Source organism: Arvicanthis niloticus, chromosome 12 (assembly GCF_011762505.2).
Source record: "Arvicanthis niloticus isolate mArvNil1 chromosome 12, mArvNil1.pat.X, whole genome shotgun sequence".
In the NCBI taxonomy this organism is placed as follows: domain Eukaryota; kingdom Metazoa; phylum Chordata; class Mammalia; order Rodentia; family Muridae; genus Arvicanthis; species Arvicanthis niloticus.
Genome location: NC_047669.1, coordinates 75,030,657 through 75,044,287, shown reverse-complemented (window position 1 = coordinate 75,044,287; position 13,631 = coordinate 75,030,657). Strand labels below are relative to the sequence as shown.

Genomic DNA, 13,631 nt, shown 5'->3' with positions numbered 1-13,631 from the left:
AAATTTCAACGCCAAGTAAAGGATAGCTCCCTCCAGTTATTAGTCAGGGGTATCCTGGATACTCCCAAACAATACAGGATTTTGAACTGTTCTTGGTTACCTGCCAGAATGTAATGGCAGAAAAAGTCATGCACAGTCTCTCCTCAGTGTGAGTCCTGTGTGTGACAAACACAACAAGACATGCTCAAGGGTGCAAAAGTAGTGTGAATGTTATGGGGGTACCCAATTGCTTTTGTGAGACCACCCTGACAAATTCACCATAACAACCAAGGGAACAAAAGGACAAATAAAGACACAATCAGCCCGCTGGTCAGGCTGTTCCTGATAGCAGGGAGAAAGTGAAAAAAAAAAAAAAAACAATTTGGAGATAAACTGCAGAGTGTACTGATTAGTACCCAGCTCTGTCCTTCACAACCCTGGCTAAACATAGCCCACCAGAAACAATTGCCTGAGTGAGTGTGGCCAATAAGTTTAAAGTCCAATTAGGTTTAGACAAGTTTTACTGTTGCTAAAGTCTGCCTATGCCAAAGTATAAAAGGTGTGTGCTCCAGAAATTCGGGGTCCTTCTTCCTGCGAGAGTGAAGAGACCCCGACATGTCAGAATAAAGATTCCTCTTGCTGTTTGCATCAGTCTCGGTCCCTGTGTCTCTGTGCAGACTTTCAGGTCCAACACTTTCTGGTCAGATTTAAGGTAGTAGTTCTCAACCTCCCTGATGCTGTGGCCTGTAATGCAGTTCCTCATGCTATAGTGACCCCCAACCATAAAAGTACTTTGTTGCTACTTCATAACTCCAATTTTGCTACTGTTATTAATCATAATGTAATCTGATATACAGGATGTGTGATCTGTGACTCTGTGAGGGCCGTGACCACAGGTTGAGAACTGCTGACTTAAGGCCTGCTCCATAGGATGAAACATGTACCTAGGACTGTAAATCTGGTCAAGAACCTGTGGTTGAGGCACTCATAGCCCACAAGGGTAAATCTATTACTATTACTTTGCTAACTGGACACAGTATCTAACTGCCCTCTAAGTTTATATCTGTATACCTGTAGATTACTTTAGCTCACAGTCTTCACTAGAGAGATGTCTTTGTGCAGTGGATAGTGGTAAGTGAAGAAACTCATAACTAGTCAAAGTGTGGAGAAAAAGTGTCTGTAGGGTGCTCACCAACAAAAAGGACAGCTCTGTCAATGTCCCCAAGCCTTAGGCCACTAAGGAAGAAGAGGAAGAAAAATTGTAAGAGCCAGAGGTTGGAGAAGAGGAGAGCAAATCAGAGTCTTCTGTACCTGACAGGATGGCTGACTCATGGACCCACAGCAGTTGTGGTTGCCTGCACAAAGTCAGCATTCTGGCACAGACTGGGGAGGTTCCCATAAGCTTCTGCCCTTAATTGAGGAACTATTGACAGCTGGCAGCGTCTGGGAGTGGGGAGGAGAATCAGTTTTCTTTAAGGATGTGCCCTCTGGTAGTTCAACCAAGCTTGTTTAAAAAACAATAGCAGCAGCAGGAAAAATTAAATGTAAGACAAAGTTGGACATGGTGGGAAAACTGGGGAGTAAGGGGGAGAAGCAGCAGATGAGTATGATCAAAGTATATTGCATGCCTGTATGATAATCTCAAAGAATTAACACAAATAGTTTAAAAGCTATCACAACCTTATCTCAAAAATTAAAAACAAAGAGGAAATGGCCTGAGTATCCAGGCCTAAGGTTTTCTTCTAACTTCTATGCTCATACCATGTATAAATTCATAACATACACATATTGTGCACACATGCATTTACACGTCTAACATACACATACAAACACACACACAATAAATGAACACACATAAAGAGTCATTTACTTCATCTTGATTTTAATTCATTATTTTCATACCTGAAGAAACCACAAGACATCATAGAATTAAGATTAGAACTGTTCCTTTAGGACAGGCTACAAATGGGAGTGTGCAAAGAGCTGAGTTCACCACTGTTCAACTTTTTTGTCTTGAACAAACTGCCCATGAGGCCCCTCTGCATCTGGGGGCAAAAGGGCCAAGTACACGGGGGTCTCTGCTCCTTCTTCTGGGCTTTTGGGGGCTTTTGGTCCTGCCATGTCAGTTCTGACCCATCCAGGGCAGCAGGCATTCAGGAGGATCTTGTCCCCTCTCCTCTGCTTGTTGAGTTTCCTGGCATGGATTCTGGACAGGACTGTCACCCCAATCTTGGACACCCCATATGCACTATTAGGCCATCCTTCTTTTTCATGGATTCCTTTTTTTGTGTCCTCCACAAACTTCTTCATGAGCCCTTCCAACTCCTCCTCAGTGATGGTCTCACTTCGAAACTTCTGCTGCAGCTCTGGGCTGCAGTTTCTCAGGGCCTCAAGACTTATTAGGCTTGACACATTCACCACTCTACCTAAGACACACAACATAAGCACAGAAGTGATGAGTTTTAAGTAGCAGGGGTTTAGCTTAGAAAATTCACACTTGAGAGAATACCAGCAGTGTTCATTTGAAGAGGAGCACACACAAACAAGGCAAGCTTGAGGCAGATTGAGCAGGCAAGAAGCATTGAAAAAGGCTACCTTCTAAAGTCTGTGGAACACAGCCTTAAGGCGTACTGGAATCTGCTGGGGGGGAGGGGTAGGCTGGGACAAAGGACAGTAGTTTAAATTGTATATGTGTGGGGAGCCAACAGATGTCATTCATGTGACATTACAATCTGGAGGAACAATCAAGCATATGATCACTCATATGTTTGCTACAATTGCTGTATTGGGTGTGCCTAAACAGATAAAGACTGACAATGGCCCAGGGTATACAAGCTCCAGGTTCTGCCAATTCTGTGAAAAATTGGGAATACTACATAAAACAGGTATTCCATACAATCCACAGGGCCAAGGTATGGTAGAAAGGGCACATCAAACCATTAAATGTCAATTTGAAAAAATTAAAAAGGAGGAATGGTATCCTACCAAGGGATCCCCCCAAAATATCCTTCATCACATGCTCTTTATTTTAAATTTTTAAACTTTGGATTCTGAAGGAAAATCCGCTGCGATAGATTCTGGCACCCTGATACCAGAAAGAATTTTGCAACAGTCCTCTGGAAAGACCCATTAACTGAAACCTGGAATGGGCCAGATCCAGTGTTTATTTGGGGGAAGAGGTTCTGTCTGCATATATTCCCAAATTGCAGATGCCGCACCAAATCTGGCTGCCAGAGAGACTGATTAAACAAATAGACAACTATAACAAATCCAGGGAGAAGAAACCCCCTGAGAAGCATATTTTTTCTTTTCAGGAAATATGAAGATGCTTCTCAATTGCCTTCAAACTGGAACAGATCAACCAGCAAACCTGACTTGGGAATTCTCCAATGTGGAAGGAGACATCAACACCCATACCTCCAGGGTAGCTCTATTAGACTCTTGTTTCCCCAACTTATGATTTAGTGGAGAACATTGTTTAGACCCAGGAGAACACCCACTACTACAGTTATTATAGTTGTTTTTTGGGTTCGAGATTGACTAGAGCAGGAACAGGGATTTCTGTACTTGTTTTGTTAAGATCAAAGCTATGATCAGTTCTGTATTTCTATAGATTTAGATTCTGTTATAACACATTTATAAACAGAATAGAAGAGGCTTATACTTTTTACTCCTCTGATAGAGGGAGTTATATGTTGCCCTTAAAAAAAGAGTGTTGCTGTTATACTAACTATTCAGGCATTGTTAAGTCTCTTGTCTCTTGGGTCCATCCTCTTCAACAAACTGATGGCTTTTGTACGACAACAGATAGATGCTGTTCAAATGAAACCCACACAGGTCTGTTATTACAGGCTGGAAGTAGGGGTTTGTAAAACCTCTGTCATCAAGACAAATGAGGATTAACCCCTAACTTATGTGCTAAGCCGGATAGTCAAAGACGGGTAAGAGAACACTTCAAGACCCTTGCCCCTAAAAAGGGAGGCTTCACCATCCTAAGACAGGAGCTCAACAAATGGCTGTTGAGTATCCAAAGACAGGAAAGGGAAGCTGGGGTCATTTGTTCCAACCTAAGACAGGCACAGTTTCCATAAGTTTCCCCAGCCTTCCCTTTTGAAAAAAAATTAAAAAGGGGGACCTGTGGGGAGCCAACCGAAGGTGGCTATCATCTTTGAGCCATATACCCTGACAAGAGATTTGATTACATTACCCTACCACAGCTGAGCACACTCTGATAACATCTTGTTTTAGATACCCAAGATCTTCCCTTGGGTGTGTGAGACTTAAAGGTGTGATTTAGAGCTGATATTTAAGGGCGTAACTTAAGGTGTGATTTAGAGATAAGACCTAAGGGTGTGACTTAAGGGTGTGACTTAGAGGCACGCCTTAGAAGTGAGACATATAAAAAGGCAGAGGCAGACAGAAGAAAAGAACAGATGATTATTAGGTATTAGGCACTAGGCACTTGGAGGAAGAACTTGGAATTAGACATTAAGCACTTAGTACTTCGAAGAAGTAATTTGGAACTTGGAGGCACTAGGAACTAGGGACTAGACACTCAAGACTTGGGACTTGGACTAGGAAGAGAGACTGAAGAATAAACGGGATTGAATCACACTCTGCCTGGTCTCCATTCCTTGCATCCATCCTCACTCTTTCTCTTGCTGAACCCCAACCTGTGGACCTGAGCAGCTTGCTGCAGCACAGGCTCTAACAACTTAGCCCCCAAGGCTTGTGGCAGTGCGGGTTCAAACATTGACAGAGCGGTCCGTGACATTTTGGCCCCCAAACATGGGGCAGCTCGGTCCTCAATATACATGTATGTTTTAAAAGTGGTTATTTGTCTTTATTGGTGTCCTATAATACAGGGATAAGTGTGTCACCTACAGTACACAGAAGTGATAAGATGGGATTTTCCAGGTCTACTGTAAATGGCTAGTGTAGAAAAGAGTTTATATGAGTATTTCTGCTCATTCTGCCATCTTATGTTTCTGTCAGCATAACTAAGCTGCCTCTATGAAAGAAGGAGGAGCTAGCTGCAGTGGGACAGGATGCCTGCAAAGAAAGCCACCCGAGAGAGGCTGGCTCACTGGCTAAATTATACTAGAAGAATCTATAATGAAAGATATATGATAGTTTGTCATGTGCAGGTTATTGGGGAGCTAACATGAGCCTGGAGGAAAGTGGAGTGGAATCAGATTATGGTAATCTTTACAAGTCGTGCTAAGGGCTTGGGTTTTCTGTCAAAGGGCTTTGGGTGGGGAATAGGAATGAAGACAATAGGGATGGAAAGGAAAAGACCCAGGAGACTTTGTAGCTGTGGATGGGCAGCTGAGAACCTTATGTAGGGGTGAGCTGACAGACAGAGATGCAGGAGACTCAGGCAGGATACTAGGTTCTGACTCTGAGGGATAAGCATGATGTCATCAACAAACTGGTTAGTTACCAAGATGATTTATAAAGAATTATGGTTGGAGTGAGGGAGTATGTTGTGAGGAGGTAGAAATGTTAGGGATGCAAGGATCTCAGGAGAAGGAAATTCTGGGAGTGTTCAAAGCAGGTGGAAGAATTTTCTGGGTGGTGGGTTTAGTGGGTAGGTGTTGGTGAAGGCTCCACTAGGCTAAGAGAAAATGACGCAGATATACAAATCATAATGCTACGGTGAGGGTCAGTGGGTGCTGGAGAAACAATAGTAGGAAGGATACCCAGCAAGGAGGTCTTCTTGATTGGGAGAAGAAGCTGGACCTGGAAAGGAGATACCAGGCAGATCCCAGTCAGGCAGACCCCAGGCAGGCAGACGGCAGGAGGCCAGAACCCAGTAGGGAAAACTCCCAGGCAGCCAGATCCCAGGCAGAGGAGATCACCCATCAGATTCACCTTGGGTTTTTATTAGAGGGAGTAGCTCTGTGCAGATGGCCTGGGTACCGAAAAAGTTAGTTTTCATTGCAGCTTCTCTTTGAATGTGAAAGTGGGTGAGATCAATGCCTTTGTAGGGAAGAAAGAGAACAAGTAACAAAGCATTCATTAGTCAGAACTTGTTCCAACTGTGGACATGAAGTATAGATAGGTAAGACCTACTATGGTGTTTTGAATGAAAATGGTCCCCACAGGATCATATGTTTGATTGCTTAGTCAGAGGGAGTGGAACTGTTTGGGAAGGATTATGATGTGTGGCCTTGTTAGAGTAGGTGTGGCATTGCAAGTGGACTTTGAGTTTCAAAAGCCCACACCAAGTCCAAACCCTCGCCCTCTCCCCCACTCTCTCTGCCTACTACCCGCAGATCAGGATGTAAAGCTCTCAGTTACTGCTCCAGCACCATGTCTGTCTGCTTCTCTACATGGCGATTATGAACCACCCTCAAAAAATGTAAGTAAGTTCTCAATGAAATGCTTTTTTTTTTTTTTTTTTTATAAATTATCTTGGTCATTGTATCTCTTCACAACAGAACACTGAAAAGACACCTACTGATATATAATTGTTGTACCTTTGAGGAGTTCCTGGTTTGATTATGCTGCATTTTACCACATGACATCTTGGAGCTGAGGTGAAGAAATCTTACAAGGAATCTTAGTGTAAAAGACCCTCTTCCCCATTTCTTACTTATTTCAAATCAGTTAGAACTAAACCCAACTAGTTGTATGGTCCAATCATAACATCCACTTGACATGAATGTGCAAAGAACCCCAGAGTCGAGCCAGATAAGTGGTCATAAGGTTCTTTGAACACAATCTCTGGACCAGCCCTAAATTCTTATACAGTGTCACCCTGAGCTAAGGGTAAACTGTCAGGCCACTTAACTACTATTTCTCTGCCTCTGTAAACAATGCTTGTTGTAGGTGTCCAGGGCTGCTTTTCTGCATATGTCACAGTTGCATTTTTGACATTAAAAACTCAAGCCAACTTCCTGCTAATCTGCTTGGGACACTTCCATTAGTGCCTGGAGCCAGCCTGGCTTGGAATGGTTTGACGTGGGACACAGCATTGGACATAGGCGTAGGGTTTAAAGACTGACACTGATAGTCTCTGACCTTCTAGCTCTCTAACTATACTGAATGGTTGCTGATAACTTCTAAAAATTTTAAAAAACTTTCTTGCTTATTCTGTGGTTAAAAAACACTGGCTTGGGCAACTAACACTATTGCCTAGCAGCGGGGAATTTAGTAAAAAATGTATTGTTATTTCTCCCTTCTCTGTCCAGGCAGCCAGAAGCCTCTGTGGCTAGGCTGGTTAACTCCTTGTGAACCAGAGAGGAAGGAAAGAAAAAGAATTAAAATGCTTTATACAGGCAAATATGCATAGACACATGTACATTCATATACCCACTCTGTGGCCAGGTCTGATCGTCTCTCATTCAACTCCACAAGTGTTTATGCATGCTTATATACATACACATTTACCTACATGGGTACATGCAGATAAAACATACATTTGGATGGATGGCTGGGTGGATGGCTGGGTGGATGGCTGGGTGGATGGCTGGGTGGGTGGCTGGGTGGATGGTTGGGTGGATGGTTGGGTGGATGGCTGGGTGGATGGCTGGGTGGGTGGCTGGGTGGGTGGCTGGGTGGCTGGCTGGGTGGGTGGCTGGGTGGCTGGTTGGGTGGGTGGCTGGGTGGCTGGTTGGGTGGGTAGCTGGGTTGATGGCTGGGTGGGTGGCTGGGTGGATGGCTGGGTAGATGGATGGGTAGATGGATGGGTAGATGGATAGATGGATGGGTGGGTGGTTGGCACAGAGACTCCCAAGCCAAACCATCCAAACAACAATTTTATTTTATTTTTTATATCTTAGACAAAAATAGAAAATTTCTATTTAGAAAATTACCTCAGAGATAAACTGTCACACAAAATAGGAGTTACAGAAGGATGTTGATATTAAGTTCAAAGCAGTGTTTCGTTGTAATAAGTTCATTATAAGTTTAAGCAACAGCTTCTACATCTATGATAGGGCCTTAGCTATCATAGCACACACCTGTGGCTATATCTTTGGACCTAAATGTTTTTCCTTGAACACAAATTTGTCCTAAGTCTGTTTTTCTTTTTAGTGTGATTATGAAAGCTTACTGTATTTCTTATTTTGCAGCCTTTACTTACTGTTATGAGGAGTGGGCACATTCTATTCTTGATTCTAACTTAATTACATCTTTCTAGCAAAACAACTAAGACCATCTCTAAAAACGTTCCTTCTAAAATTATTTGAACAAATCAGGAATTCTATAGAATTATTAATCATGAAAGTTCATTTTTATGTTGATTTGCAGGAAATCTGATCAATAATGCCTAATGCCTAGGGATTATTATATTAATTTAATAATGACAGCAAAGGCATATCAGCTGAAAGAAGCAATCCTGAGGTGAAGTCTCTTTGGGCCTTGCTGCTGAGCTCACCCATCGCACAACATGTGAAAATGGTGGCCACCTCCAGGAAGGTCACCTGCTAGTCTTAGCTATACTAGATGGCTCTTGACACACTAGCAGTTAGTAAACACTCCCTTCGTTTTACTAAGGCTCCAGGGAGTTCTTCAGGCAACCCACATCACTAGAATATTCATCCTGTCCTTGCTGAAGCTCCCAACCTATCTTGTACTTCTCAAGGAGCCAGTTGTGATCCCCACAAGCCACTGGGTCCCCATCCCATACCCCTGCACTGCCAGCACAAGAGTAGACCCACCTGGCTGGGGTTCCTTGAAGAAGTCCCCTTTTCCTGGTGGGTTATTTTTGGGCCAGGTGCCAATGCCCGCATTGTTGACCATCACGTCCAGTCCTCCGTACTCCTTGAGCAGAAAGTCGCGCAGGGCTCGGATGCTCTGAGGGTCGTCGATGTCCAGCTGGTGGAAGCGGGGGCTCAGGCCCTCTGCCTGCAGCTGCTGCACCGCTGTGCGGCCTCGTGCCTCGTCCCTCGCCGTGAGCACCACGTCCCCGGAGAATTTGCGACACAGGTCACGTGTGATTGCAAAGCCGATGCCCTTGTTAGCTCCAGTTACCAGTGCAACACGATTGCAGGACGACATGGCTGGGAGGGCAGCGAGAGGCACGTGCCAGAAGAACTAAACCAGCTGACTTTGGGCCACTAAGATGTTGCTAGACTCGAAATTGTCTGTGTGAACATCCGGAGCATCATGTGTCTGGGGACCTTAGGCCCAGAGCCCAGACACCGGAGCAGTCTTGGGCACTGCTCTTGGCACGACTCAGTGGCCTTAGAGCAAACAAGACAAACAAGTCTAAGTTAGTGATGGGTAAGTGTCTGTCTCACTGCAAGATATCTTAGTCTCTTAGTGGCTAATCGTCTTAATTGCTGGGTGTTTAACCAGTGATGGTATACGTGCTGGCACTGTGCATGGACTCAGTTTTATAACAGCTTACCACAAGAGACACTGGATAGTTTGTAATAGTCAGCATGTGGAACATGTTAATAGACAGTTAAAACAAGGAAGAAAGGTGAGTCCAGATTTTAGAGAACAAAAGGATGATCGTGGTTGGCTGACCTAGAAAGGAAATGCTCAAGACAGGAAGCCTGAACTTTGCTAAAACAGACCTTAGAACTCCTGGCATCTGCCCACCTTGCAGCCAAGAATCATTCAGTTGGCATTGTAGTTAAGTCTGACCGTTTTGTTCTTTACTTCCTGAGGCTCTCAGCTTTCTATGTTGCTTCAAGAAATGGTAACTAGCCTAACCCTTTCCCCCCCCTAGCGTTTAGAAGGTATCTCTGCAAACGAAGTAAGTCTTTATAGCTAGTATAGAATGAGCTGTACGGAATGAATGGGGACCTGGTGGCCACTCACTGCTCAAATGAAGGAAAGCCTGTTGGCTAATTTTTGGCTAGATTTTACATAAATGGTAGGCAACATTTTAAAGTCATTATAGGCTTTTACACCCTGGTACTGAAAAGCCAACATTGTCCCTGCAGGTCAGAATGTCTGCTTTCAGGACACAGGGCTGTCCCTGTAGAGTACTTTAGGGGGCATCCACATGCATTTTTTTGTTTAAATTTTCATTAAAATTTTTATATTAATCTTGTCCCTCTCCCATCAGATCCCGCTCTTCCCCTGGTTCATCTTCATTGCTCACATGTATCTCCACTAAATCTTAGAGCCGTAAGTGTGAAAAGGCATGGAGTGTTTGTCTTTCAGAGGCTTCATTTGCTGTTTAATAGGGTTACCTCCAGTTGCACCCGTTTTCCTGTAAATGACAAAACTTTATATTTGAAAAAGTCCGTTGTGTGTGTGCATTCCTCCACCCGTCCCTCTATTGAGGGACACCTAGGTTGGTTCCATTACTTAGCACTGTGAAGTGTGCCTCAGGAGGCAGCAATGTGCAAGTGTCTCTAAATAACCTCTAGTGCCCTGGGTAAAACTCAGGCCTACAATAGCAGAGTAGTAGGAGAGACTGGTTTTTTGGGTTTTTTTTTGGTGTGTGTTTGTTTTTAATTTTTTGAGAAACCGCTTGTCTTAGTTTTCATTACCATGGCCACGGCAACTCTTAGAAAGGAAACGGTTTCACTGAGGCTGGTTTATAGTTTAGATGTTTAGTTCATTGTCATGGTAGGAAGCATGGAGGCACCAAGGCAGACATGGTACTGGAGAGTAGCTGACAGCTCTACCTCCAGATAGGCAGGCAGCAGGAAGAGAGAGTCCCCGGGTCTGGCTTGAGCATCTGACACCTCAGATCCCACCCCCAGTGACACAGCTCCACCAAGGCCACACCCCCAGTAGTGCCACTCCCTACGAGCCTGTGGTGGCCATTTTCATTGAGAGCCCCACATCTCCATTCTGCTGTCGGTGCTGACTAGACCGGTTTACATGGCACCAGCAGTGGCTGTGGAGTCCTCTTGCTGGTGCTTGCTTTAGATAATTTGTTTTTTATTTTTATGTGTGTGAATGTTTTGCCTCTGTGTATGTATATTCATCTGATAACAGTGGAAGCCAGAAGAGGGCATCAGATTCCTTGGAACTAGAATTACGGATAGTTTTGATACAGATTGTAGGAAGAGAACATGCAAGGACCTGCTGCTGAGCCATCTCTCCAGCCTCTGTTTCTGTAATGACTGTCATTCTGACTAGGATAAGATGGATTCTTATATATAGTGTATAGTATATAGTATATAGTATATAGTATATAGTATATATAGTATATAGTATATAGTATATAGTATATAGTATATAGTATATAGTATATAGTATATAGTATATAGTATATAGTATATAGTATATAGTATATAGTATATAGTATATAGTATATAGTATATAGTATATAGTATATAGTATATAGTATATAGTATATAGTATATAGTATATAGTATATAGTATATAGTATATAGTATATAGTATATAGTATATAGTATATAGTATATAGTATATATAGTATATAGTATATAGTATATAGTATATAGTATATAGTATATAGTATATAGTATATATAGTATATAGTATATAGTATATAGTATATAGTATATAGTATATAGTATATAGTATATAGTATATATAGTATATAGTATATAGTATATAGTATATAGTATATAGTATATAGTATATAGTATATATAGTATATAGTATATAGTATATAGTATATAGTATATAGTATATAGTATATAGTATATATAGTATATAGTATATAGTATATAGTATATAGTTTATAGTATATAGTATATAGTATATATAGTATATAGTATATAGTATATAGTATATAGTATATAGTATATATAGTATATAGTATATAGTATATAGTATATAGTATATAGTATATAGTATATAGTATATATACTATAGTATATAGTATATAGTATATAGTATAGCGTATATAGTATAGAGTATATAGTATATCGTATATCGTATATAGTCTCGAGGATAGTTCTTTTTTTTTCTTTCCCCGAGACAAGGTTTCTTTGCTGTAGACAAGGCTGGCCTTGAACTCAGAAATCCGCCTGCCTCTGGCTCCCAAGTGCTGGGATTAAAGGCGTGCGCCACCACTGCTCGGCTTAGTACAGTTTTAATTTGCGTCTCACTGATGGTGAATCAGGGTGAACATGATCACGTGTTTACTGGCCATTTGTTTTTTGATTGCAGGGCTTTTCGGGGTCCTGTGGAGAGCTTTTGGGGCCGCTTGGCAGGAATCTGACATTGGCCAATGACAAGGAAATGGGTTTTAGGCAGGAATCTGACATTGTTCCATGACAGGGAAGTAAGTTCAGGCAGGAATCTAACTTTAGGCTAAAACAGAGAAGTAATTTTAGTCAGGAATATAAATCTTAGGCTAGAACAAAGAAGTAGGCTTCAGGTATGAACATGACTTTGGGCTAGGACAGGGAAGTAGGCTCAGATATTTTGGACCTCCTGATAAGCCCTTAGAAACAGTGATCACGGGACTTTGCTTATTGCCTTGCTTGTTCCTTGACTATTTGCATTTATTGTATTGCTAGTTCCTCAACCTAGAACTGACCTAAATACTTACATGTAATTAAAATGATATAAAAGCAAATTGGGAGAAAATGAAGCCGCCTTCAGTCTCAGAATTGGCTGGGGACATGCTGCAATGTTCTCTAATCATCTTTTTTCTTTTTAATTCTCACTCCTGCGGTGGAGAGCCTGTTGACTGACTGGCTTACTCAGGGTCCTGCTTGAGGTTTAATAATAAAGATGCAGCGACAACTGTATAGTACAAAGCTGTTGGCCTTTTTACCGGGGCAGTCTCTCAGCTAGCTTCTGACTAGCTAACACCTAACACTTCTACCGTTGTGTCCCTCCATGTGACTCTCACTGCTCTACCTCCCTGCCTTGTCTACTATTCCTTCTGTCTCCTGAGTCTCTCTCCTGCCTCTGCTGGCTCTCCTGTGCAGGCTCTGGCTGGCAGCTCATTATTATGCAAAAAGCCACAGTCCTCACTCATCCAGTTGGCATTGGGGGCTACATGACCTTCCCCATGTCTGCTTGTCTTTCTTTTTGGGCAGCTGAGGAGGTGACAAACAGTTACAGATCCTGCCAGCCTGGCACCCCTGCCCCAGCAGTTAACAATTGAGAACATGGGACACACTTTTTCATAGCTAGTTAATACAGTTTTTGTGGTCCATCCCAACATATTTCATCTTTTGAGAATTTTCTGTCCCTTTTTATTGACTGGGTTGTTAGATTTCGTGTTGTTTAGACTTTTGAGTTCTTTATATATTATAGCTATTAATCCTTGACCTGACATACACTAAGAAAAGACATTGTCCCATTCTGTGTCTCTTTACTCCTCCATTGTTTCCTCCACTATGCAAAAGCTTTGTAATTTCATGAGCTTCCATTTATCCACTGACCTTATCTCCTGAATGACAGAGTCCCATTCAGAAAGTCCTGATCCTGTGTCTCGAAGTATTTGTCTTACTTCTCCCTCTTAGTTTCAAGGTCTCAGATTTTTTTTTCTTGTTTGTTTGTTTGGTTGGTTGGTTTTTGAGACAGTGTTTCTCTGTGTAGCCCTGGCTGTACTAAAACTCACTATGTAGACCAGGCTGGCTTCAAATTCACAGAGATCTGCCTGCCTCCGCTCCAGGGTTCTGAGATTAACAGTGTACACTACAATGCCTCAGGGCTTATATTAAGTTATTTAATCTATACAGTTTTAGTGTAAATACAAGTGTTTCTTCATTTAGCATGAAGCAATCTATAGGCTTTTGTCTTGTATA

At 42.3% G+C, this 13,631-nt stretch overlaps 1 protein-coding gene across 3 annotated transcripts in view; it reads right to left on the bottom strand.

Annotated features, from left to right (window-relative positions):
• Positions 1-1,844: 1,844 nt before the first annotated feature.
• The window catches only part of LOC117718132 (carbonyl reductase [NADPH] 1-like), a 31,363-nt gene continuing 19,576 nt past the window's right edge, over positions 1,845-13,631 (bottom strand). For 2 of the 3 annotated variants that reach the window (XM_076943169.1, XM_076943168.1), the window contains 3 exons: positions 8,646-9,170; positions 5,854-5,961; positions 1,845-2,405 (listed from right to left, as the gene is read on the bottom strand). In XM_076943169.1, the coding sequence (XP_076799284.1) occupies positions 1,969-2,405; positions 5,854-5,961; positions 8,646-8,985 (885 nt within the window). In that variant the 5' untranslated portion in view covers positions 8,986-9,170 and the 3' untranslated portion in view covers positions 1,845-1,968. The remainder of the gene's footprint in view (positions 2,406-5,853; positions 5,962-8,645; positions 9,171-13,631) is intronic. The other variant, XM_076943170.1, reaches the window with a different exon arrangement.